Source organism: Trachymyrmex cornetzi, unplaced genomic scaffold, assembly GCF_001594075.2.
Source record: "Trachymyrmex cornetzi isolate Tcor2-1 unplaced genomic scaffold, Tcor1.1 scaffold47, whole genome shotgun sequence".
Lineage (NCBI taxonomy): Eukaryota > Metazoa > Arthropoda > Insecta > Hymenoptera > Formicidae > Trachymyrmex > Trachymyrmex cornetzi.
The window spans coordinates 2747005-2772703 of record NW_017299509.1 but is presented as its reverse complement, the minus strand read 5'-3'; the positions used below and the strand labels follow the sequence as shown (position 1 = coordinate 2772703).

General features: G+C 32.1%; 2 protein-coding genes across 5 annotated transcripts in view; one reads left to right on the top strand and one right to left on the bottom strand.

The window, feature by feature from the left end:
• The window catches only part of CDase (neutral ceramidase), a 62850-nt gene that overhangs the window by 30832 nt on the left and 6319 nt on the right, over positions 1–25699 (bottom strand). For 3 of the 4 annotated variants that reach the window (XM_018513616.1, XM_018513615.1, XM_018513614.1), the window contains exons 2-7: positions 19660–19836; positions 19199–19342; positions 18453–18629; positions 18202–18329; positions 15262–15460; positions 13600–13806 (exon numbers count right to left, since the gene is read on the bottom strand). In XM_018513616.1, coding sequence (XP_018369118.1) covers positions 13600–13806; positions 15262–15460; positions 18202–18329; positions 18453–18629; positions 19199–19342; positions 19660–19806 — 1002 coding nt within the window. In that variant the 5' untranslated portion in view covers positions 19807–19836. Of the gene's footprint in view, positions 1–13599; positions 13807–15261; positions 15461–18201; positions 18330–18452; positions 18630–19198; positions 19343–19659; positions 19837–22351; positions 22375–25699 lie in introns of those variants that run through there. The other variant, XM_018513617.1, reaches the window with a different exon arrangement.
• CPR6 (cuticular protein 6) lies at positions 5331–9913 on the top strand. The gene is made up of 3 exons (XM_018513618.1): positions 5331–5421; positions 7299–7568; positions 9270–9913. The coding sequence occupies exons 1-3, from the start codon at positions 5413–5415 to the stop codon at positions 9549–9551; spliced, it is 561 nt and encodes a 186-aa protein (XP_018369120.1). The 5' UTR covers positions 5331–5412; the 3' UTR covers positions 9552–9913.

Genomic DNA, 25699 nt, shown 5'->3' with positions numbered 1-25699 from the left:
TTTTCCGCTTTAAAAAATTCCTATTACTCCCACGCATGTACATAGTTCACCGTTTTTTTACAATCATATTTTACAATCTAATATTTTATCATCGTCGCAAAAACATGGATGGAGTTATGTAGATAAAAAAAAAGTTGATGGTTTTTGCCAATACAAACGTATGTGATTGACGTTGAGTTAAACCTACATGACCAGAAAGCGTATACATTTCAAACAATAACAATATTTGTTTACTACGATGAAATTTTTGAAATACGAATGTTTATACTCTGAAAATCTATGGACATGATTTACTGATATTGATTCTCAAACGTGTCACGAATTTTTTTTATGTACGATAAAAGCTAACATAAAAGAGCTCGTTTAATTACACCCGTTTAATTACTAAACCAAACACTTTAGTTTAACATTTAGACGCTACACATCGACTTTGCTCTCAACACAAATATATTTATAACTAAAAAATAATTAGCTCTTTTTGCAAACAAATCTCGATATAAATGATCGGTTTTACGAACAAGTAATATCTTTAATTAAGCAGACTGTCGAAAGAGATCATTGCGGTATATAAGTATACCTATTATTTTTGTCGTTATAATCCTTAACGAGTGCATTGTCAACGGTTACACCATATGCAATCATCTGAATTGGTACCTACGAAGGACACATAATTACATCATTCTTCACCTTCAATCAACGAGCTGACACATATTATACAACCGCAGATAAATAGATTGATCTCACCGACACCTTCATCGTTTCTATTTTTTTTTTTTTTTTTTTGATCTTTCAAAGTGAATACAGGAGTAATGCTAATGTAGATTGTCAAATTGAAATAGTTACAACGCATTTCCTGAAAAGAAACTATATGTATTGGCTATGTTGAAAGATACCCTTTTACTATATATGCACAAATTACAAATTTATATACTGTACATACATATGTACATTCAAATACATACATATATACAAGGTGTCCCAAATTTAAATAGCCATTACGGAAGGGTGTAGGAAATCGATAAATTAAAAATAAAGGTCCTTTAGAGATATACTCGTTTTTGCTTCGCTTTGAAAAAAATTGCAAAAAAAGACAAAACGTAATTTTCATTTTTGTATTTATTTATTACTTGCTCATTTACACTTATTGTGTGTAACTTACTACGTGTAACTTACTGCAAATAATTAATATTTTGTCACAATAATGCCCATTGATATCCGCGTTGGCTTTTATCAACGTTTCTTTCTTATATTTAGATTTGATTTATGCTAAAGCCTATGTATGAGCTTTTATGCCTTTAATGACTTGGCAGAATTTTTATCAGCTAAGATGCTCAATGGAAATTTCTCTCTACAAATCACCACACAATCATAATTTCACTCATCACAAATAAGTTCGAAGACTATTAAAATGTTTGAAATAAATTATATTTATATAAAAGAATTCTTTCGCGACGCGTTTTTTTTTCTTTGTATTGTCGTTACTATCATTGTCATGTCTTTGAAAGACGTTCAAGCAGAGAAGAGACGACCGAACTTAATTTAGTCAGAATCCCTTGTGAAATCTTATTGCCACAGCCTAGCCGTTGTCGAGTAATAAGCGACTGCGTAAGAAACGGGTTGGCTCGAAGTCGAAGGAAAGTGATAATAATTTGACGGTTAACGAAATCGTCCGCGGAAACGAACAACCTTCAATTACGCGTCCAGCAATGTCATTGGTAGAAAACAAATAACAACGGAGAAATAGGCCGCGGCTTATTAGTGCACCATACGAAAATCTCAAATTAGAGCGTGACTCTGCGCGCGCTTCTCGAATTGCAAAACATCAACGCAAGCGTGACGACGATACTTAGGGCACCTCACTCCTCAGTTCATCTGAATCATACATTATATAGATTTAGGGCTGGCATCCGTTCGGATTTCTCCGGATTTGTCCTAGTTTTGATTTATGCAGATTTATCCAGGGGCATCCGGGAGGATTTTTCGAAATGGTTCGTGATTTTTATGATTTTTCACCGCCCGCTCTTTTTTTTACTTATTGCGGCACTTTTCACACTAGTTACAAAGAAAAAAGTGTTGATCGAGACAAAATTGGCATGGTAAAATAATTATAGTTAGATATTCTGTTTTTATAAATATTACTGCTCTATAATGTTAGTAATAATAATTATATTTGATCATAAATTAAAGAAAATGTTTTACTATAAGTTATATAGTAATTACAACCATTTAATCACAAGCATATGTTACATGTGACCAGTGACATTTTCTTCGATCTTCATTGATTATAAAAAAATTTGAATGTGACGACGAAATATATATTTCTGTGTAAAATATCTTATTAACCGTGAAAGAGATAAAATGGATAATTTATTTGTTAGAAATAAAATTTCATTTCGCCGTATTTAAATAAGGATTTATTTCAGTGAATATTATTATATATCTCACAAATAAATTTTTAATACATTTCCTTCAGTGTACAATACCGATTTATGAATCAAGATACATTTGTATATTTGGTATACGTATACATTTTGCTGTGGTACGCCTTAATTGCGAATAAAATATGTATTGGCAAAATTGCATTTTAATCGTATGTGATTACATCAAATCATAGTCGAGTCGATCGATCGTTTACACAAGCATAAATAAAGCAAACCAAATTTGTTTTTATACATCCTCGAAAAAAAATTCTACACAAAAATACCGTTAAAATAAAATACGACATACGAAATATATACTTTAAATAATCAATGATTGCATGAAATAAACAATCAACATATCAAGTATTTCATATAAGCAATTACTAAAGCAATAAATTTCAACTCTCTCTCTCTCTCTCTCTCTCTCTCTCTCTCTCTCTCAGAGAAACATTGAACAGTAAGTCCGCGGCACGGTATTATATAAATGCGCAACAAAAGAATTTGGACTGAGATCGAAAGAGGTTTTGTCATTTATGATCTTGATCCAAATAGATCGTGCCAGTAATCACTCGGGCGGGACCAACTGTTTTTTCCTTTTTTTTAAGACGGTTGCTGGATCGTGTTCATGGAACGTCAATGATGTGTACGTTACGTGCGCAAAGAAATACCATTGCTCATTGCGAAGACAAACGGGCTTTGTCAAGAATTGCATCAGAATAGAACTGAAGCTACCACGCCTTTATCAGCTAAAACTAGAAATATATTTGAGATTTAAGTCTCTTATATAAGGATACAGTTTATACAATGAATGTAAAAAGTATTTTACACAGGAAAAATATATCTTTTAAAAAATCTTATTTAGAAATTAAACATTAATTGCTAATTTATTAAGAAAGAATAAAATGGATTATATAATTATGGATTATATAAAATTATTTTATTTAGAAAGATATATAATAATTAAAATCACATTTCATTTTAATAAGCGAACATAAAAAATTTAACACACAAAAAGTATTCGTACAGTCGAGAAATTTAGCTTCTAAGATCATGAACACAGTTATTTTCGTAAAGCTCTTTTTTATTTATATTAGGATAGAATGTACTCATTGTTAATAAATTGCTAATAATAAATTAATATTTATTTTTTACATCAGCTAAGATTTTTTCTTGCAAAAATCTTTCTTGCGAGAATACTTTTTCATTCACTATACATATATATATATATATATATTTGAATTATTCGGTCATACACTAATTATCTCATAACACTATTATTAAACACTAATTTATCTCATACCAAAAAAAAAATACATATATGAAATCAGAAACATATGTAACAACATAAGATGCAAAACTTTCTGACTTTATCAACTTGCTTTTAAACTCTAGAAGACTGAATTTATAAAATTTTACGACTATTAATTTAGTAAAAGTTCATTTACGTATAAAAGTTCTGTTAAAACAAAGTAAAATGCGGCAACAAGTTTTTCGTAATGAATATATCCTTTCTCTTCAAGATGTTCTGTAACGTACAGTCCGGTTTTATTTCGCGGCCAAAGGAATTTGGCGTAAATTTCCCACATTAGTTATGCGTTCTCTCTGCGTTATGTGTTCTCTCTACGGAGAAAAATGCGTGAGCGATTTCACAAAAAGGATAATATTAATTCGGCTACGAATACGTGAAGAGGGAGAAAGAAAAAGAGAGAATGAGAGTGAAAGAGTGAGAGCATCTGCTTTTGTTACGCTAAGACATGACGTAACTTTTATGCGCGCGCAGTAACAATGATGCATAAGCAATCGACTGTTTTTCCATGTAGCCTCTATGCTGTAATTTATAATTAAACCAAATAATAAGAGATAATAAATCTACGTTGCTAATCTCAGTGGATTTACATTATATCCAACACGGAATTTTTCATATTTGAATTCTTTTTCATTTAAATTTGTCTTATGCAAATAAATTGGATTTTAATATAACAGATTTACCTTATTTAACATATTTCATTAGTACAAACGTCTCATATTCATTATATTAATAGTAAAATATTATGTGTACATGTATATTTGTAGTATAATATTATTTTTATTATTTATACGTATATTTTTTTGCATAAGTATAGAAAGAAATATTCAATACGAATTTCCGTTTTTAGTTTCAAACAGAAAGAATTATAATATAAATATAAAACAAATCTTTACCTAATTAATAATTTTCTGCTTAACATAAATAATGTTTTCTTTTGAAAAAGGGATTAATGGAACATATAACGTTATTGCAACTAAATATTTTTTTTCCAAATTGATTATCAAATCTATTATGACATTTCCGCTCAATTTCACGTCCACTTGGCTATCTTCCGCTGTTTGAGAATGAATTATGTCCAAATTTCACGTACGTAGTTGCGAAGCAAACAACTCGAGAAGTAACGTTTATTCGCGCGCCAACGGTTCCTCCTTTCAACATAATCGGCTCTGTTAGCTGAATCAATCCACTGCATCTTTAATGAATAACTGAGACAAGATTCGTAAGAGAGTGATTCCCGTGAGCGGCACAGGCAATTCTATATCATCTGTCCCTTTCTAATTGTAAGTAATTTTTGTAACAATCAACTTTTTTTTTTATCGTCTTGGATTGAATCGAAAGCATGACGGCCGATTCCCTTTGAGAATTTTCGTACAAGTAAGTATAATAACTTGTGCCGACGTGTGCCACCGTGGTCGTACCGCGAGAGCACGTGGATCGTACCGTGCATTTTCTCATATCATATAGACAAAAAGAATCGCAGGGGTAGGGTGCAACCTGAAAGAGCGAGTTGGAGCGAGAGGTGGCGAGTCGAGGCCGAGAGCTTTTGCCCGGAACGGAGCCATCCCACCCGAGGTGGGAGATGGATATAAGCCCATCGTCCGGGAATAATGCTATCAGTGACTTTGCGCTCGACGATCTCGCATACGGTAAACGTGGTGTGAGCGGAAACATTGTGGAAGCATCATGCTCAAGGTATAACGGAGAGAGAGGAGGCCTGCCGCAATATGAGTGTGGTATGACGAGAGTGGGTGTGAGGAGATCGTGTAAGAGTGTGCGTCGCGTTTTCCTGTTCAAGCTGTCGGCGATGTTCAAGAGCCAACTTCCGGTGGCGCATTTATCATCCGAGTGTGAATCTCCCTTATTTGTCTTTCTCTCGCTTGCTATAGGGCGCCTATAATGTAATAATACTGTCGAACATTACACGAAACTGGCCAAGTCTTATCTATATAGACCTTCCTGTTAGGAGAGATAATTCCAAAATCGCTTTCTGAAATGTTCTCAACTAGTGTATATAGTTGCTTTAGAGGTTTACCTTTTTCAAGTTTTACTTAAAGAAAAAATCTTTTCAATTTTTTTTATCTTTCATTTATATCTTTTCTTTTGTGCTTTGGTTGTCATACTCTACGCAATCACATATATCAGCACGTATTTAGTAATGAGAGGTCTATGTAACTTCTAATTTGTTAATTAGAAATATTCTAAATACGCTTTATTAATTATCTTTAGATCATCTATTTATACTTGTGTAAAGCTATTTACAATTTATATTTCACTCTCTTACTCCAAAAGTGACACAATTTAAAAAATTAAGTTTTCCAAAAGGAAAGAAAAGTATTTTGCAACTTGACAAAAATTATTGACCAATAATATAATACTGACAAAAAGAATATATTTCTATATGTGATCAAATATCATTTTTTGTTTTTTATTCCTTAAAAAGCATCCTTTTTTAAAGATGTTTTACAAAATCCTTAAGAAATTATATAATATTCTCTCATAAAAAATAATTTTTTTTAAATCGTTCTTTTTGAGTTGTAACAATTTTTAACGATTTTTGTAAAGTTAAGTTAGTTCACTTTTGATAATCGATGAAATAATGTTTATATAGCCCGTTTTTTTTTTAGGTTTTTGAAGCAAAGGAACGCGGGCGCGATATACATATACGTATACGTATTTATTTCCTTTAAATAATTATTTAGAAACGATCTGATTTTGGAAAACTGATTTTAGATGTAACACTGCATTCAGCCAATATTACTAATAGTATATACATTCCCAATTGTGACTTTTTCAGCTTCCGATCAAATGAGATTTCTCTTCTTCCCGATCCTCCGTTTACGGTTTACGGTTGAAAATACCATAATCTACAGCGTCAACTTTCTTATAGGCATGAACATTCGTGCCGCGCGAGGCGAGGGTGTAATAAACCTTTTATTCGCGATGTATCATTTTCATCGCAACGGATAAGGAAGCGAAATCCTCAACCACACTTCCGCGCGCGGCGTTTCGTTGACTTACGATCTATTGGTCTCTGCGCGCGAATAACAAGGTCGGCGTGAAAGTGAAAAGGGGACGATGTTCGCGTCGACAGGATTTCCAATCCGAGATTTTAACGAAACATTGAAATTCGAGAAGCGCGTCTCTCTCACTTGGGAGAGGGACTTCTTCCAATAAATCAGCCCCAGTGATTTTCCATATACATGAGTACCCAGCGAGCGTCGCGTCATCTAAGAATCCCATATTGACAAGTGAGTAATGAAAATCGCTCGCGTTGCATGGGATTATCGATTATCCACTGTTGTACTTGGGACGACGCTTTTAAATATATTGCACGAGACGCGGCGCTCTAGACGAGAGGAAACGTTTAAAAGATGTCAAAAAAGAGAAAAGAAAAAAAGAAAGAAAAAGAGAAGAGAGGAGAAAGAAGAGAATAATACCTCTCGCACCTCTCACACCTCTACGCCTTAGAGGAATTTTCAAGGAACTATCAAATCCTTGACACGACTTCGCATATTAACAATCTTGTTTTCCCACAGAAGAGATTTACGATCGCGAATTGTGGTTTTCAGACGGTCGCTTTCCTCTGTGCCGCGGTGGCGTGCAGCCACGCGGTGGTTCTCAGCGGCTACAACGGCGGCCATGGCCTGTCCTACGGTGATTACAGCGATCTCGATGGATACATTGGATCCGCCGGATACAAAGTTCTGCCGACGGTCGCGGTTCCGATACACGCGGTATCAGCTGCGCCGTTGCACGTGGACGCATCTCTGGATGCATCTCTGAATGCTCATGAACTACACGGCTACAAACATCACACCGATCAAGATCACGATTATTACGTGAGTATCTTATTACTCTTTAATAATCTTGCTAACGAAGATTCGCAAAAACAGAGGAAATATGCGTTTCACCCAAGACAATCGAATCGATTGTTATCAAAGATCTTCGATACTTGGACATCTTCTTACCTTCTTATCAATTTTTTATCACAAACTTTTTATTAAACAAGCTTAGTTTGGAAACTTATAATTACTATTAATTTTTTTATATTCTTTTTACAAATTTCATCATGTATTTTGTAGCTGATATATCTATTCTTTTGCTAGCCGATATTCTTCAGTCCTTTCTTGCTGAGAACATATATTGATATATCTCGTGTGAAACCGTTCAACGATTTTTTTAATTTCTAGAAAATTTCTAAAAATTTCACTTTCATAACGGTGACGGGACTTGATAACGTTTGCAATAAACATTACAAGCGGCATATTTAATTTCAAGAGGAAAACCACCTATTTCTCTCACAGCTTCAACAGTTTCAATTTTATTACAAGTTAACACTTAAAAAAACAAATTCCCGCACGTTTCCTTCATCAGAAAAGTGTTAAGATTCGTCAAGTGTCGCGTTTCTAGACGCCTGAGGCGTATATATTAACTTAAATTCCTGTCTCTTTGAAAAGTAACGTCTTTGTGTAGACAATAGTGTATTTCCTCTGTCCTCGCCGTAGTATCTTATTGTCAAGTCTCTTTCCGCAATCCTCATTGTCGTCGCTTTCTCGCGTTAATTGTCATTAAAAGCGGCGCTCCGCAAGTAATATCATAAAATGAGAGAACGTCGCACATTATGTGTACGAAAAAAGAATTGTAGTATCCATAGTCGGGACTTAAAAGCGCCCGGAATTGTGCTCCATAAGCTTTATTACGTAGTTACGAATCAAATTTATTGAATAATTCCACATAAAATTAAAATCGCAACATATAAAAAAGCACTACCTTGTATATTCGTTAAATTAAATTGCACCGGCAAGATAAATTAATTTACCTTTGAAGTTATTTTATAAGGATTTCTTTTCTTAATTTTTTTTGAATCTACTTTTTATTCCTTTGGAAATTAATTCTGTTTCACGTACGCTTAATACAGGGAAGAACAATTTTTGCTGAGATATCTAAAAATTGACTAAATAAAGATCCGCACCAAATTTTATTGGAATATTAAAATAATTACATAGGAAGAATAATGAACGCTCAAGAATAATGAACAACGCTGTAAAAAATCTTGAAATTTATACTGATTATCCAATGGCTTAAGCGTTCTACGCAATTATTATGATGGTCTAACAAATTATTTTCAGAGATCTGTATCAAATTAAATTTTTAAATACCTTAACAAAACTTTTTTCCGTGCACCTACGACCTCAAGAATCAATATCGTTATGCATCTGCCAGCAATGTTCAAGTTGCACGGAAATATCGGAAAGTATTTATAAAACAAATAACGCAAGCCCGTTGCGTGTATGTTAAACAGCTAAGACACCACTCGATACGCTACAACGCTTTAAAGCATTCCTTGTCTTAATTGATCAATTGGTGAAATTCTTTTTCCTGACTGATCAATCGAACGCTTGGAAACATTTGCAGCTAATCCAATCTAAGCGGACCGCACCCTAAAACTCTATGCGCGCCCACTTTGGCGCAAATTAGCGGATGTTCACCGCTAATTTGCGGCGAACTCGCATAACAACACTTGCGTTTACTTGTTACAGTCACACCCGAAGTACACCTTCAATTACGGCGTTCATGATCCCCATACCGGTGACGTGAAGACCCAGCATGAGGTGCGGGACGGCGACGTTGTCCACGGCTCGTACAGCGTGAACGAGCCCGACGGAAGTGTACGAATCGTCGAATACACAGCCGACGATCACAACGGATTCAACGCCGTCGTTAAGAAAGTCGGACCGGCGATACATCCGAAACCGGTGCCAATTGTCAAGTACGTCTCCCCGGCGCACTTTAACAGCTATGACTACGAGAAGCATTATTAGCTCAGCCATCGCATCGTGTAAATAGCAACGAATCGGGCGTTTCGCTACGAAGCATTAGTCGCGCGGCAATCAGTCTGCTAGTCAATGTGACAGCGAAATATGTTTACAAGTTCGTTCAAACCTCCAAGTGGATTCAATTGATTTCATTGGCCATCAGCAATAAACAGAAAAACTGAGGTCACTTTTACGTACAAAGAGTTTTCATGTAAAACTATTAGATTTTAGGAGGGTTTAGGATTATACATGTTTAATATACTGCGGTAAATATATATATATATATATAAGTTTATTGAAATTATCGAGGAATATTGATTCATTTCCTGACACAAAAAATCTTTGATATTATTTTTATTACATATACTCCAGAGACCAAAAGTTTGAAAGTACTTTTTAAAAATTGATATTTTTGAATTATCTATTGTTATTTAAATATCTATAATAATATGCTTTTTATATAAAAATAGTTTTTTATTTTGGACCCAATAACTGTTATTGGATCTGAAAAATTACAATTGAAAAACACATTGCTATAGATATTTCAGTAATAAGTAATCCAATATTATACCTACATACACGCGCGCGCGCGTGTGTGTGAGTATATTATGATTTATAAAGTTTTTTCAAATAGGTCTTAAATATTTTTAAAAAACTTTTCTTATTTCTTTGTTTTGTAGCTTTATTTTAAAACATGTAATTGCACTTAAAAACAGCAACGTAAAAAAATCAATTGCTTTTACAAATAACACAACACAAAAGCAGTTTTCTCTATTTATATTCACCTTTCGATTTGCGAAACCGCACAATGGCATCTTGCGCATCTCTTTAAAAGAGAGCCATTTGATGAAATTGAAATTGCGATGTAACCGCGCATGTCTGAAGTATTGATTTATACATATTTGCCACTACGTTGTAATATAAATTTCATTCAATTTTTTCTTCGAGAAGCCTCTTGTGCATTCACTTTTAGGTTTTATTCTAAATGAATATAGTACCGCGAGAGGATATACATATATATATATATAATTTAGAAAGAGTATCTATGTAAATGTTTCACAACTACGTAGAAAATGTTACGCTCATTTAAATCCGTCCGCGAACTTTTACAGTTTATGTGCATGATAATATGACTTACGCATTGCAGGGTTCGATTTAAACCCATTACGGGAATGAAAAGCTCAATATCAAATTCACATGAAACGAATAGGAAGAAAGAATATGTATTTGGGAATGATATCAAAATCAGTGACTAACAAAACAGATTTTGTTAAAAGTAAGGAAAATAGCAGTTAAGTCTTTTGTACTCACATTATAAAATACGTTAAAAAAGTAAAAATCATAAAAAATTGATAATATAATTCTGTAAAAACGCGATTTATATCAAAATAAAATAATAGACAATCGATAATACGAAACCGATTTTGTTAAAAGTAAGAAAAATAGAACCTAAGTACCTTTATTGTATAAGTAAATACAGTAAGACAGTCGTAAAGAATTGATATTTATGATAATGTATTTCCATAAAACTGATTTATTTCGAAATAAAAGTATTCGTCTCATATTTTTATCTTACTTCCACCTGACATAATGTGTCAGGTTGTGACGTATTGAAATAATTTCTCATTAGAACATTGACTCGCTGTTTGACAGCTTGCTGTCATTCAATTTTATTCAATGAAGAGGAACTTGACGATAACAAAGTAACGTATAACCTAAAGAATAAATTGCAATAAAATCTTGTGAAATTTTTTCTCAGCATCTTCCATAAAATTTTACTAAATGTTTATATAAATTTCAGAATTTTCCAAATTTCCAAATCATTGCTGGATAATTTAACTTTTTAGAAAATTTTTCAAATTTTTTTATACAAATTGAAACACTTTTCGAAAGTAGTGAGAAAATTTATATCTTGTCTGGAATTCTTGATATACATATATAAATTTTGTAATGTTCTAAGATTTTCTAAATTTAAGATTTTTTATTCTATATAATTGCTGATATAATACTTATAAGAGGAAGACTCCTATCATTACAAAATTATATAGCATAAGTAGGGCAATATACTTTGATGGCCTTAAGTAATCTTAAATGGCCCGGTTTTTTACTACCAATTAAAAAAAGATTTTTTTTTAAATAGAAAGAGGTATTTTTTAAATCTTCTATCGATAGTACTCAATCAACCGAATATCTTTGTAGTAGAGTATTTCTCCGAAAACTCGACTATTTTCGGGATATAAACTAAAAGAAGTCAGATTATAAGTTTAAAACACATTTTTTTATTATTGTAACAAGTGCTCAAAATTCATGTTAATCTAAAACGTGTCTATAGTCATTGTGGAAAGCTCACTTGACCTTTCCCAACTCTTGAATCGTTATTTCGCGCAAAATATTTTTTATTCTTTCTGTCATGTTTTCCGGAGTGATAGGACATTAATTGAAAGTAAGCCAGCTCTTTTACTCTCCACTTTCAATGTCTGACCACTCCAAAAAACATGATAAGAAGAATAAAAAATATTTTTTGCGAAATAACTATTCTAGAATGAACTGAGAAATACTAAAAAATATCCCTTACCATAAAAAAATCATTTCTGATCGGTAATAAAAAACCAGGGACATTTACGGTCACTCAAAGTCATCAAAATATGTCCCGCTATACTTATCCTACGATTTTGATAATAGGTGTCTTCCTCTTATCTCTAATCATTTTCGAAAAAAACGTGGTAAACTTTATCAATTCATCCTGTACATATAAATATATATTCATATATACAAATATACGAATATTATAGATTTTTACTTCGACTATTTAAATAGATCATGTTTTTATGCTAAAGTTTTTATACCATTATAAAACCATTATTTCTTTATCTCCTAAAAATTTAATTAAAATTACTTATAAAATTAATAGTTAATTAATAATTATTAAGTAATTATTAATTCGACATATATACATATCGCTCATTTTTGCTTTCTGCATAGGAATATTAATAAAATAGAATGTTTAATCCAAGAAATTTCCAAGAAATAACGGGGAGGTTCTTTTTTTTAGAAGACCTATGTCAGTAATCGGCGATTTATTGACTTTTTCCTCTGTACGTACTACGTATATTACACAAGAATTTGCGATATTGCATAAGAAATTCAAAGTTTCTAGTAATTAAAAGGTGATGCAGATGGAATTTTAAAAAAATCATCTTCTTTTTCAAGAATATGATTTTAAAAAAAATTCCACTTCTACAAGAAACACGTATTGTTGAGAAACAATATATTGATTCAAATTGAATGTTTAACGTTATTAAAAATTATTCAAAAGGCGAAAATGAGTGATAAGTAGGTTGAATTAATAATTATTGAATAATTTTAATTAAATTTTTAGAAGTTTAGAATAATAATTTTATAACAAAAATTCTATAAATTTTAAATTGCAATTGTGTTTTATATTTTATATAGTCTTTAATAAGTTGTTAGATTTTCGAATCAAAATGGCAATGTTTCGCATTGTAATATATCCTTAATTAGCGTATCGCTCTTGATGAATCGCACTGCGTGCGAAATCACTTAATTTGTCTGATAACGATCTCGACGCGTCGGTCGGTGGGCTTCCTTCGCACCGTTAATAAGTTTCACATATACTGCTGTATAATTAATAGTACACGAGGAAACGGGCAACTCTGATTCAAGCAATAACAAGTTCAGTTTTTTACGGCAATGCCGCTTTGTCCGAGCACTTGAACTTACTTACCAAGACCGTGAAATTCACGTGCACGCTTTCCAATTTTACTTTATTATAGTTTTGCGCTATAGCGGCGTAATTTGATTTTTACATTCAATTAAAACATCCATTTTTGGCATTTATGCACCGGAGAAATCATTATTAGTTTTTCCTTTTATCTTTTTAAAGTGGATATGGCAAACCATTTTCAACGTGGAAAAAGTATCGCTATTATTTTAATATCTTATAAATGATATCTTATAGTTGCACGCAATAAATGAAGGAAGAGACATCACAGAATACAAGGATCATAAAAGTGGTAAGAGAAGCCGCACTCACCATGGATTCCTGGTAAATTCTATGAGCAATAATACTCGTACTATCGAACATATCTTTTCCAGGACCGGATGCGAAGCACAATTCTTTCTTTCCGGGACACGTATACTGGTCGGAGCAGTTTTGTCCAGAGAATTCGCACTTTGGTCCACGCGTATTTGGCGAAACGTCGCCAAGATTAGTCGAGGCGAAGGCTGCTACGAATCGACCCTAAATGCCAAGAAAAATATTATGATGTTTGATTACAGACATATTTGTATATATATATATATGTATATGTGTACGTGTATGTATATTGAAAGAAAAGTATATGGTATTAACTGTTACTATTGCATGATAAAATAGTTACTACGGTTAGAAGCTTCATTTTTATATTACTGCTATTGTAATATGTATAGAAATAATACAATAGTTATATTTATAGTTGTACAACAAATGTATATATAATTGGCACTGAAAATAACTATAAATTATACGAATAATTAAATTATGGCAATTGCAATCTTTTTTCTCTCATTGTATGGAAAAATTTTCTCTTCGTTTAATTAAACTTGTTGTTCAATAAACATTATTATTACACTTATTCCCGTGGTTTACCAAAATATGGATTTACGTCAAAGTTTAAAATTATTCTCAGGCACATGTGCGATAAATGTGTGGCGGCATATAATCGTTTACTGTTATAACAGTAAATAATTAAATATACATGGGGCTACCGTGCCATGGTAATATACAACTTATTTTAAATAAATATAAAGTACACAACTGAGAATGTCAAAAACCTTAACAGTCTAAGCTAAGAATAAAGTAATTAAAAAATTTTGTATTCTGAAAAAATGTTGCACACCTCTATGTGCGAAGTTAATCCGAAGTAATTTCGTAATCTTCTTATGAACCAAACTTCACTAATTCGTACACACATTTTCTTGATAATTCTTGTATGTTTACATTAGCCTTATTAAATTGCTTGTCAGCTTAATTTGTCAGTTTAATATTACGTACTTTAGTTTAATTAGAATTGTGTTCAAAACAAATATTCGGGGTGTAATTTGCACGAATTGGAAATTGTAAAATTCGCACAAGAAAAATATTAGACACCGCTTTGACCAGGTAATATTTTCTTTGCCTATTTGTGTTGTTTATATTTTGTCAAACGCCATCCAAGAAACTTTTTGGCCAACATTGATATATCTATGTATGTGCTTAAGGATAATCGAATAAAAAAGGAAAAGAAGAGAGAAAAGCAAAAAGTGCAAGCACAGTAATGTGAACTAAATAATAAAAATATGAAATAGATTTGTCTTGAAAAGGAAGAAAGATGATAATAATAATGGACACACGCAATCTCTTCTATATATAACTTACGAAATTACTGTCTGCACGCGATGAGTATTTTTACAAGTGCGCGCATTGAAATAATTTATTTAAATTTGTTGCATTCAAATGATTTTACAGTTGGGGCTTTGACACGGCAGATTCGCTCATCGAAATTATTCATGTTTCAGATTCATTCGCGATTTTGTCCTTTATAATTTAAGCAACAAAACACAGAGCAGTCATTGTAAAAAGAAATTGTAAATAGAACTACAAATCTCACGTTGTATATATAGTACAATAAAAGTACACTTGTTACGTTTAACAGAGTATATTTGTTAAGGGACTTACTTTACCGACGATAGCGTTATTATTCATCATTTTCTCAAAGAGTATCGAAGCATAACCCACATTATCGCTGGAAACCAAACGGTTCGTATTATTCATGCTAGTTGGATGCACAGCGAACCAATTTATGACGCCTAAGGGCTTATCATCGGCACCGATAAATTGCATTTGTGTTAGTGTCTTGTCTACGTCGTACTCGTATCTGAAAATAAAGAAAAAAATATTAATTTTGTGCAAACGCATGTTACTTCCTTCCACGAAAGGATGCAGTTGACGACAAATGTATTGTAGTCATCAATTTTATATTTCAATGTACTGTAAAATCGATTTAAGTTACAAGTAGACGCATTTCATGAATTTCCGAGAATGAACACGCTTATTTAGGCTTGCAAACACATAGCACGATGTCGTACATCGTGTTATGCGCAATATATACACGATCGCTGTACGTATTCCGGGAATTAATAAACCTCTCGGCACACCAAATATTCAGTGCCGAGTACATTATATAGCATTACTCCTTGCGTCTAAGCAATTGAAACATGAATTAATCAACCGCGTTATTTGAGAACATCGCATTTGGGTAGTATAAGGCTGCACTGTATAGAATCTCATTTTATGCCTCAAGCAAATATTTTGAAAAATACGTAAGATACGAAAAAATGTTTCAAATAAAAGTGGAACAATTTCGAGAGGGACATAGTTAAAGGGCGCCTCTATCTAGGAAAAAAACAACGCAACTAAACTACGTCCCCCCTCAAAACTGTTGAAAAACATTATGTCAAGCATGCATTTTATAAATAATAGTAGATAATGTATTATAAAAATAATCTTCCTCGTATACTCGTATATTAAAAATAATCGCCTCTCGCGCGCACGATCGCACGCGTAGAGAATAAATTTAAAATAATTACGGTGATCACAACACAACACAAACAATTATATTAGTTTGCTAATTGACATTTTGACATCATTTCCCAAATAAAAAAAGTAATCGTAGTTTTTAAAGAGATCCTAAAGTGAAGCCCGAACTTGGACCAAGTCACCAGAGGTCGGTGTTTTACGACACATTGACATATCTTTATATACTACTACACCAACATGTCACGCAAATTATGATACACGCAGTAGCACGTTCGTGTCAATTTTCGTATAATAAATTCGTCGCGATAAAGTGTCTAAGTCTAATTCCAAGAACTCGGCGTTGTTTGTTCATGAGAACTACGTGTCTGTGGACCACAATTTCGTAAGTACAGACTGCAAAGCTTTTATATATCAAGCAAATATTATTACGATATTGACAACTTTAAAGCCATATCGGACTAAGAAATGGTAAAGAAGAATCTCCATGATTAAACCATTTTTTTTTCGTTCTCGACATAAACTCCAACTCACAGACACGTATTAATGCACATGCTTTAATCCTGGAAAATGACTTTTAAATTTATAAACGAGGGAAAAAGTAATTGTTATACAAAAATTATTACATTTAGTCGGTAATGCAAACAACTTTAGGATTCCCTTAAGTGCTAAATACAATTTCGTTCATCAAATTGATCCATCACGTTACAATTATAACAGAAATAATGGAATCGAAGAAATAGAAGAGTCGAGAAATAAAAAATTACAATTTTGGGAATTTTTATGACATTTTAATACATCGGCAGCAAATTTTGTTCTAAAATTCTTAATCGTACTTTCCACACGAAAGTATTAACTTTTAACTTTAAAATGCATTTTGTTTCGGCATTCATTTTCGAGATAGAACAATTTCAAAATAGTCATATTATATCTTGTCAATTTCATCGTTTTTTTATTTTGTATGAGTATATTATATGTATAAGAGCGCTTACTTTTCATATAATTAATTAATTTAGTAATATTAAGATGCCTTTTCCCGCTACCAATGCTATCAATGCACTCCTCGCCCTGATGAAGTAAACGGCAAGGTTCACGAAATAGTTCATGCTGGCATTAGCAATGGATCACGGCGATATAATAACCCGCAAACCCTTTGACCTCTCTGAAGAAAATACCCGTGAAAGCCTCAAAAGTATTTATATTTTCATATATTTCTATTAAAGCACAAATTTAAGAAATATTACTTTTTATTGAAGTAACTTTTGATCCAGGTGGTAAACTGTCTCTCATTTTTTCTTGTATTACTTTTAAATACAATTTAGAACAATCTGTAATTTTTTCAAGTAATTCTCAACATATTGCATTTGCCTTATAACCTCCTTAATGCACGTAAAGGATACGCAGTAGCGTCTCTTTCATGATTAATATAAAAAAGATGTTATTAATGTACTAAACTTCAAAAGTGTACTTGACGGAAAACACTGCCGCGTCTCCTGTGACCCATAAATTCCCACCTATTTCATAACCGGTTCCTACCTTCCCTCTATAGCTCAAAAGCAAAAAGAATCATTATCAAAAGAAAACAAAATGTATTTTAAAGATAAAAGTTGATACTTTTACATTACCAAAATTTAAAAAAATTGCCGGTGCTATTACGTCATGTAAGTCCTCTACTCGATCTAGTAGCCGGTGCTACTACGTCATGAAAGTCCTTGTTATCTTCGATGTCATTTTTTCCAAAACTATGACGTGATAACCAAATGTAGACAACGAATTCGTGTTTAGCATTCGAAAATACATTAAAACAGTTGGAAGAGTTAAAAAATTTTTGTATCGCACAACTATAGTGTTATCACCGCCTCCATAATACTAATGCCCCGATAATTACTAATAATGCTCTATTGAAATTTGAAAAGCAAAAAATTTTTATCAATTTTCTTTATTCTTCTCTAAAATAAAGAGCATTTTGATTTTTTTTATAAAATTGATGATATTTAAAAAATATTAAGAAAGAATGAATATTCTACTACTAGAATTAATGTTATTTACTACTTTTATTACTTACTTATTATAGGTACTTACTGTTCTCTTTCCGATTTTGGATTATTAAGATACGCCTGTGGACTTCTATTAATGTTAGCGTCCAAAACTTTTCCGTGAATAATGAAAATCCTTCCGGGCACTACAGCATTATGGGCACGCTGAATGCTCTGTAATGTCAAAATATCTATTGTTATATCAGTTATTCTTTATATCTTTGAACACATCAAGAGAACTGTACACATTTACAGTAGTGCAATGCCATGTACGACTATATTTACGCGTCTACTCACATTCGTTATGCCGTTGACGACAGCGTCAAATGATTCCCTGACGAAGCCAAATGTGGTCAAATCGAAAAGCATGTCTAGCATGAAACCACCAGGGGCTGAGTGCGTATGCGTGCCACTAATCATCACGTTATTCTCCGTGTACATGTCGCCAAATTGGGTCTTCAATTTTCGCAATACCTGTGGGGAGAACTGCAATGAATCTCACGTGATAATAATCGTATTTTGCGACAAATTTCACAATTTCATAAAAAACGAATCGAGTTAAATGTACATTACATGATCAAAGATACGGCAAAGAATTTCAAATACAAATAAATAAATATCTGTATTTTTATAGCTAATTTTGAAATTCGACAGTAGAGAGAGATGAATATTTTTTTATACTTTCAGAATTTTATTATACTCGAACGAAATATATCAGAATTTACAGGATGTCCCAAAATTCGCGAAATACCATGACAAAAAAATTAGATTTGAAAAAGTTGCAAAAAAAATTAGTTATGAAAATATTAACCATTTTACGTTCCGAGCAGCAATTTATAAGATATAAAAGTTTAAAGCTATAGCCAATTGCGGATTACAGTTAAATAGTGGTTCTTATTATTGTAATCTTATTTATAGTAGGAAAAAGAGTTTAAATTGATAAATTTTAGATTATTAGATTAGCTTCAAGAATAAAAAGAATTTTTTTTTAAGATATCACTATACCGGGAGGCATTGAAGAACTAAGAATGAACGTATGTTACCTCTTGTCGAATGTCGTTGCCTATCATCGCATTCTCCACGCTGACGAACACGAACCTTTCCGTGCCATCGTCAATTATGAATGCTCTGGCAAACGTTCTAAGATGGAGACCATTTCCTTTCTGTTCCATCTTTGCGTACCCCATCTAAAATTGCACACACATAATGGCTATTCAAATCTATTTATTCAAAGCCTTTGTTCACTCTTATTATTTCGTCAGTCTGGCTTTAAATTATCGTGAATAATGAATTCGTAATCTCTCTTTAATAATTTTTTTAATAAAAAGCTTGAAGGGATACGCTCTTCGTGATTTTCTTTCTTAAGTGCATAACAGATTTTCCATCAAAATAAATTTTTCTCGCATTACTATATATAAAATCATTACTATAAAAATAATAATTTAGTTTGTAACATTTTCTCTTGGGATTTTCTATCTCGAAGCATACAATGTAGCATACTAACGAAGACAATGTCCGCGGTTGGTCCTGTGCTGTCAGCTCTTCCAACGCCAATGCTGTATGAAGCCAGAACGGCAGGTGATAGTAACAGTAAAAGCCATAACGCAGATAAACCACGAGTTCCTAGTAACGACTGCGCCAAAGTATCCATTCAGTTTTGTAAGCCCCTTGTCCGTCTGGACTGAAAGCAAAGAACAGAATGACAGATATGCTCGTAACGCTGGAATGATATCTCTCTCGGACAGATGACTCGCCGCGCCGTTTCGCCGTTCTACGAAAGTATTACAGCTTTTGTCATTGACGGAACAAACAATTAGCGACTTTTCTAACTATGTTTCTTTGTTTGTTAGAAGATGTTCTGTTTTTAAGTGCAATAACATGATACACGTCGCCACGTCATCACTATTAGAGATAAGAATCTTTAAGTGTAAATTTTATCAAATGCAATATACAACTCGAGATGACGCAAGGAAGACAGCGAGGAAGGCTGTGTTGCATTTTACATTTATGTAAAACATATAAAATTCTTGTTAAAATTTTTCCGTTGAATTTTTAATATATCCGTAAACGTTAATTTAATATAATATGATTATAAATACTTTGAGTTAATAGCTTTTATAGATAAGTTTTAAGATAAATGAATAAGAAACAAATGTATATGTGTTTATAAATGTTAATTCGATTTTTAACATGGAATATGCTTCTACAATTTGTTTTCAAATCGTGTAAAAGTTTTACTTTTTGAGTTAATGTTTAAATAATTTTTGTGTTACTTTCTAACATATTTACCTTATATTAAACAAAAATTTGAATGTATAGTTTGGGACTTCCTGGATAGAACACAGAATCATAATAAGATTACTTACTCTCTAAATTTCTTGAAGTAAAATCTCACTCCAAAAGAGTGAAAATAATATTGCCACTATTGAAAAAGAGTAAAAATATTGGCACTCTTGAATAAGAGTAGCAGAACTTTACTCTTTTCCTTTAGTATGATTTTACACTTTTCGAATGAGATTTACTCCCCCAAAGAAGTGAAATTTCTATCCTATAGAGTGAATCTCACTTCAAAGAGTGAAAATCTGCCACTCTCTTATTTAAGAATGTAAATATTGGGTTAAGGAAAAAGTTTCTTCGTATTTTTTAGTTCAAAATTGTACATACAATATCTTCGTCAAAAGTGAACGAAATTTAAATTTGAAAAAAGAGTTTTAAAGCTTGAAATCTCTACTTTTGAAAAGTTACTATATTTTCTGAGTTTCTGTAAGTTTGGTAATTTTTACATTTAAAAAACTGCGAGCTGAAAAAGATGAAACATTTTTTTTTTTCACTTTGGGGGTCTCTCGTGTGCCCAAAAAAAAAATTACGAAATTTTCGACTATCTATCATGAAAGCTTGAAGCTTTCCCTACAAAATCATTTTTTTTAAATGTTCCTGTGATTTTTTGTTCTTGAGTTATTTGCGAGTTAAGTAAAGAAGCATTCTGACTTCGATTGCTCATATCTCCGATAAAAAGCATTATACCGCAATTTAAGAAATAGATTCTGAAAGCTAAAACTTTGCTCTAGCGAATGATATAATTGTAACGAAAATTTCGCAACAAATAAAAAACTTTTGCAAAAAAATGTTTTTAAATACGAAGAAACTTTTTCCCCGACCTAATATTTTCAATCTTTTTCGATAGTGACAGTATCTTCACTCTTTTGATTTAAGATTTCACTCCAAGAAATTTAAAGAGTAAAATGACATCAAGTTGAAGTCATTTTAAGAAAAATCATGATGTTATTCGATACATTTTTCACAATGATTTCGTGATGAATTTTCGATATAATAAAATTTTTTAATTAAAATTCACTTAAAAATGATTATCAAAAATTCATTAGGATATAATCACCAAAAGTGTATCGAACGACACGATAATTACTATACTCGATGAATACGAAAATTTGTAATTGTATTTGATCAAATTTTTCACTTTAAAATAATGCAATGTGTATTTATATCTTCATTTAAAACTGTAGGTATATTTTTCGAAAATATTTATTCATGCAAATATTATGATTGTTTTACAAGTATTAATATTTATTCAATATATTTAAATAAAACGTAACTTTAAAAAAGGAAGCTCCAAAAACAGCAATTGCCTCTTAATTGTAATCAACAGTTTATTGATTATAAGCAATCAGATAACGTATTGTTGAATTAATCCTGTCTTTTTATAAAATCTGTAATCTTTAGTTGGATATGGAAAAAGAAACATAATAATGATAATTCTGTTACGCGTATATATATTATTCTTTTTATTTACATTTCTTTACGAATGTGGTTTTGACGGACATAACGTTAATTGAGAAATTGGATGTAACAGAGAAACATAAAATAATTTTATACAATTTTTACAGACTTTCTAAATGTTTTAAAAAATTGTATAAAATCATTTTAAAGTTTGAATATTATTCCTCTGCCGGTTTCATTGTTTTTATAAGTTTTACATTTCTGTTTACTTTATTACTCTTGCAGGCAATGTTCTACCTAGGATGAGATATATTACATTTAACACCAATTATTCAACAACAGTGTAATTTCGTATGTTGATCACGTAATTAGCGGCGATTGTTTTGAGTTCAAAACATTTTTCCAATATTCTCGTTGGCCACGCAAAATTAAATCAATATTGAACTATAAAGGAGAATTACCTGAAGAACGGTCCATGGACAACAGACAGCGACATGGAACTACTTTCACTGATCTGTGGTTACGAGAGTTTACAAAAAAAAAAACAGAATACATAAATAAAACTTTCACAAGTTACTCCTCGAGTTACGCGATTTCACCTTTCAAAGGTTACTGTTGGAGTTACGGCCAGGAATGTCGTTTACAGAGAAATAAAAAAATCTGCAAAGAATGCGGAGGACGCAACGATCTATTCCTTTATGTTGAATATACAATGCTGTTTTTCATTTGCCTGCACTTGAATGATAACTCTCGTCAACAACCTCTCCAATCGCTCGAATAGAACTTAAGGTCTAAAAAGATATTTTCCAAAGAAGCGTTATACATATATTATTGTACAATGTTAAGAAAAAACGATAAGATATCTTCGTACTGCGACAGCTTAAATGTCGGAAACTATTTTACTCGAAATATTATAGGGATTTAAATATAATGTCAGAATAAATATAATAAATAATTGCACAGTGAAAAGGTGTGGTGAACATAAAACTTCGAGAAAATTTAATCTTTGATAGAGGAAAATGAAAAGCACGTGTCTGTTTTTGCTAACTCCGCTGTCTCACAGAAAGAACAGCAGTTTGTCACGTCTATCGCGTTGTAAAATTGTGTGATATATACGAACGGAACGTACAGCATGTCAATGTATATGTACGGGCGAATTGCTGATGGAAAGATAGGTAAGCATGCAACGCATTTCCTGGATGACACATGCAAGTATTCGTATGTGTATGTATAAAATGCTCAGTATTCCAAGCATTCTAATCATTCTGCATTAGTAAATGTGTCAAACGATACATGGGTATCTAACATACGTAATTGTTCGACTGTATGTTGGGTGCGCACATCGGCGAACTAATAAGAGCTTTACTTAAACACATCATCAATTGTATGATACGCAATTGCACGCGGAAACACGGCACGTTTGAAAGATTTGTCATCCCTGCTGGAATTTTCATATTTGGGCCCTCAAACGGTATGACATGTGGATTTTTGCATGTTTTTAGTAAAAATAAGTAGTGTACAGCTTGCTCACCGAGTGATTGGTTCTTATTCATGGATCCACAAATAAGAACCAATCACTTGGTGAGTAAGCTGCATTTTGAAACCCATCGAAAAAAAGTGTTGCCATCTTTCTGTGGCCAGCTGTATACAAAAAAATAACAAATCATTTTTTTTTCCACTATAAATTTATCACTTTAGCTTAGTTTGCCCCTTCAGCCCACGGAAATAGTATGGCATCTACCTTCCGATCTCATACAGCACACTAACACTGAATCGATATCTCAGAAACGTTGAATTGCAGCATTGCAAACATTGCAGTAACGTCGCGAAATGTAGATTTAATGTCGAAGAGATGTTGCAGAATCGTCTAATGTCCGTTAAATTACAATGTTTGTGAGACGTTGCAATTCATGCGACGTTATATTAATTAATTCAATTTTATTATTAAAATAAGTATTATTATGGATTAACATTATATTCCGGAACACACACGACAAAATTATTGAAAAATAATTTTTAAAAAACGCTTTCTACCTCATTTGGAAATTAATTTCCTTATTTTCCTAAGCAGTCCGAATCTGTATCTCCACATGGCATGCTTGACTTCTGCGATCGTACAGGAACTGCTACTTTGATAATCTATGAATACTGAATGTTAATGGATGTATAATTGTTGACATACTGCTATATGTACAAAGACCACGAGTCGACGTCGCGCATCGGACAAACAAACAATATCACATGCACGAGCAGTCTGCACGCGTGGCCAATTCTTGCGTAAATATATAAATTTTCTATTTACATGACATTTTGTTTTTGTTCATTTTTCACAAAATAAAATAGATGTTGATCTATAATTTATTCAATGTTATTTCAATGTTGCAGCAACAAACAATGTAGAAAAATTAATAAAAATTCAACTTGTAATCTAATTTGTTCAATATTGTTTCAACGTTGCAGCAATGTTAACAATCAATGTTGAAGAATCAACATAGATACAACACTGATAAAACATTGACGTTTCAACATTCAACATTGCAACATCTCAGCAAAATTCTTTCAACGTTCTATGGTGTATGGGGATCGGTTTTTTGACGTAAACTATCACTAGAAACAAACGCTGGGAGATAATACATTAGGAAAAAGGTAAAAAATTATTTACAACTTCAATCATACGTCATCAATTTTAAAACCGCGGGAGATCACACTTGCGTTTCCTTCATGTTTACCAAATAAATGACGAATTAATGACTGTTTCAAGTAACAAATGAAGACCAAATTAGTGTCATCATCTCATATATACATACAACATTATTATGAATAACTTGCATTATTATACGTAAGAAATTTAAAACGAAATTTCTAAATTGAAAGGTGATGGAATTTTTTGTAAAGTATATACTATTTTAATGTAAAAAGTGCCCTTACAAGGTCAAAAAGGGCCCATTACTCGTTAAGAAACAAAAAGTTGATAAAAATTTAGTGCATCGTGTAATCTATCTATATTTCAAAATTTATATCTATGAGATGTCTATAAAACTACATAGTGGCTACGCTATTCCTACGTTTCGGAAACGATTTCAAAGTATGAAAAACGCGAAATACGTATTCGATCGTTTCGCAGAAGATTGCGAGAGTAGCCGAAATGATTAAACACATATTTTGCGACTTTTCATAATTTCAAAATGAAATGTGGAAGGACAGATTTTAGACATCCTATATAATAACATTCTGTATTTTTACAGTTTTATATTCTATATATTTATATTCTATGTTTAATAGGCCTTCTACAATAAGCCATTAGTCATAAATCAGAAGTCAAAAGCCGATGACTGTGATTGATCAATTTCCAACTTGTAACTTCTGATTTATGACTAATGGCTTATTGTAGAATGCCTGTAAAATAAAATCTGTTTATTTTAAAAGTAGAGGAAGGTCATAGATGCAGACATATCACATTATTTTTGGATGTTTTTTAAGCAAGTTTTTTTTTTTATAGTACTGTTTGCAATTTTGCAATAATTAACTTTTTCTTAAGTTAAGCCAAAATGAGCGTCTGACAAAATGGGCCCCAAAATTGACACAGTAGACAGTAATGACAGATAATAAGATATGTTTTTATTCGGACCGACAAGAATTAAACACTAAGTATAAGCGTATTCAGGCCTATGACGGTCAAAGTTAAATCTTTTCCTGAATACGCTTATACTTAGTGTTTAATTCTTGTCGGTCCGAATAAAAAAATCTTATTATTGGTTATACACGCTGCCTACAAAAAAGCGTTATTGTTCTTGCATATACTGATTATT

What these genes read in the sequence shown, in the direction of transcription:
- CPR6 (XM_018513618.1), top strand. An exon ending in ATCAAGATCACGATTATTAC is followed by an intron (nt 7,569 to 9,269) that starts GTGAGTATCTTA and finishes TACTTGTTACAG; the next exon opens with TCACACCCGAAGTACACCTT.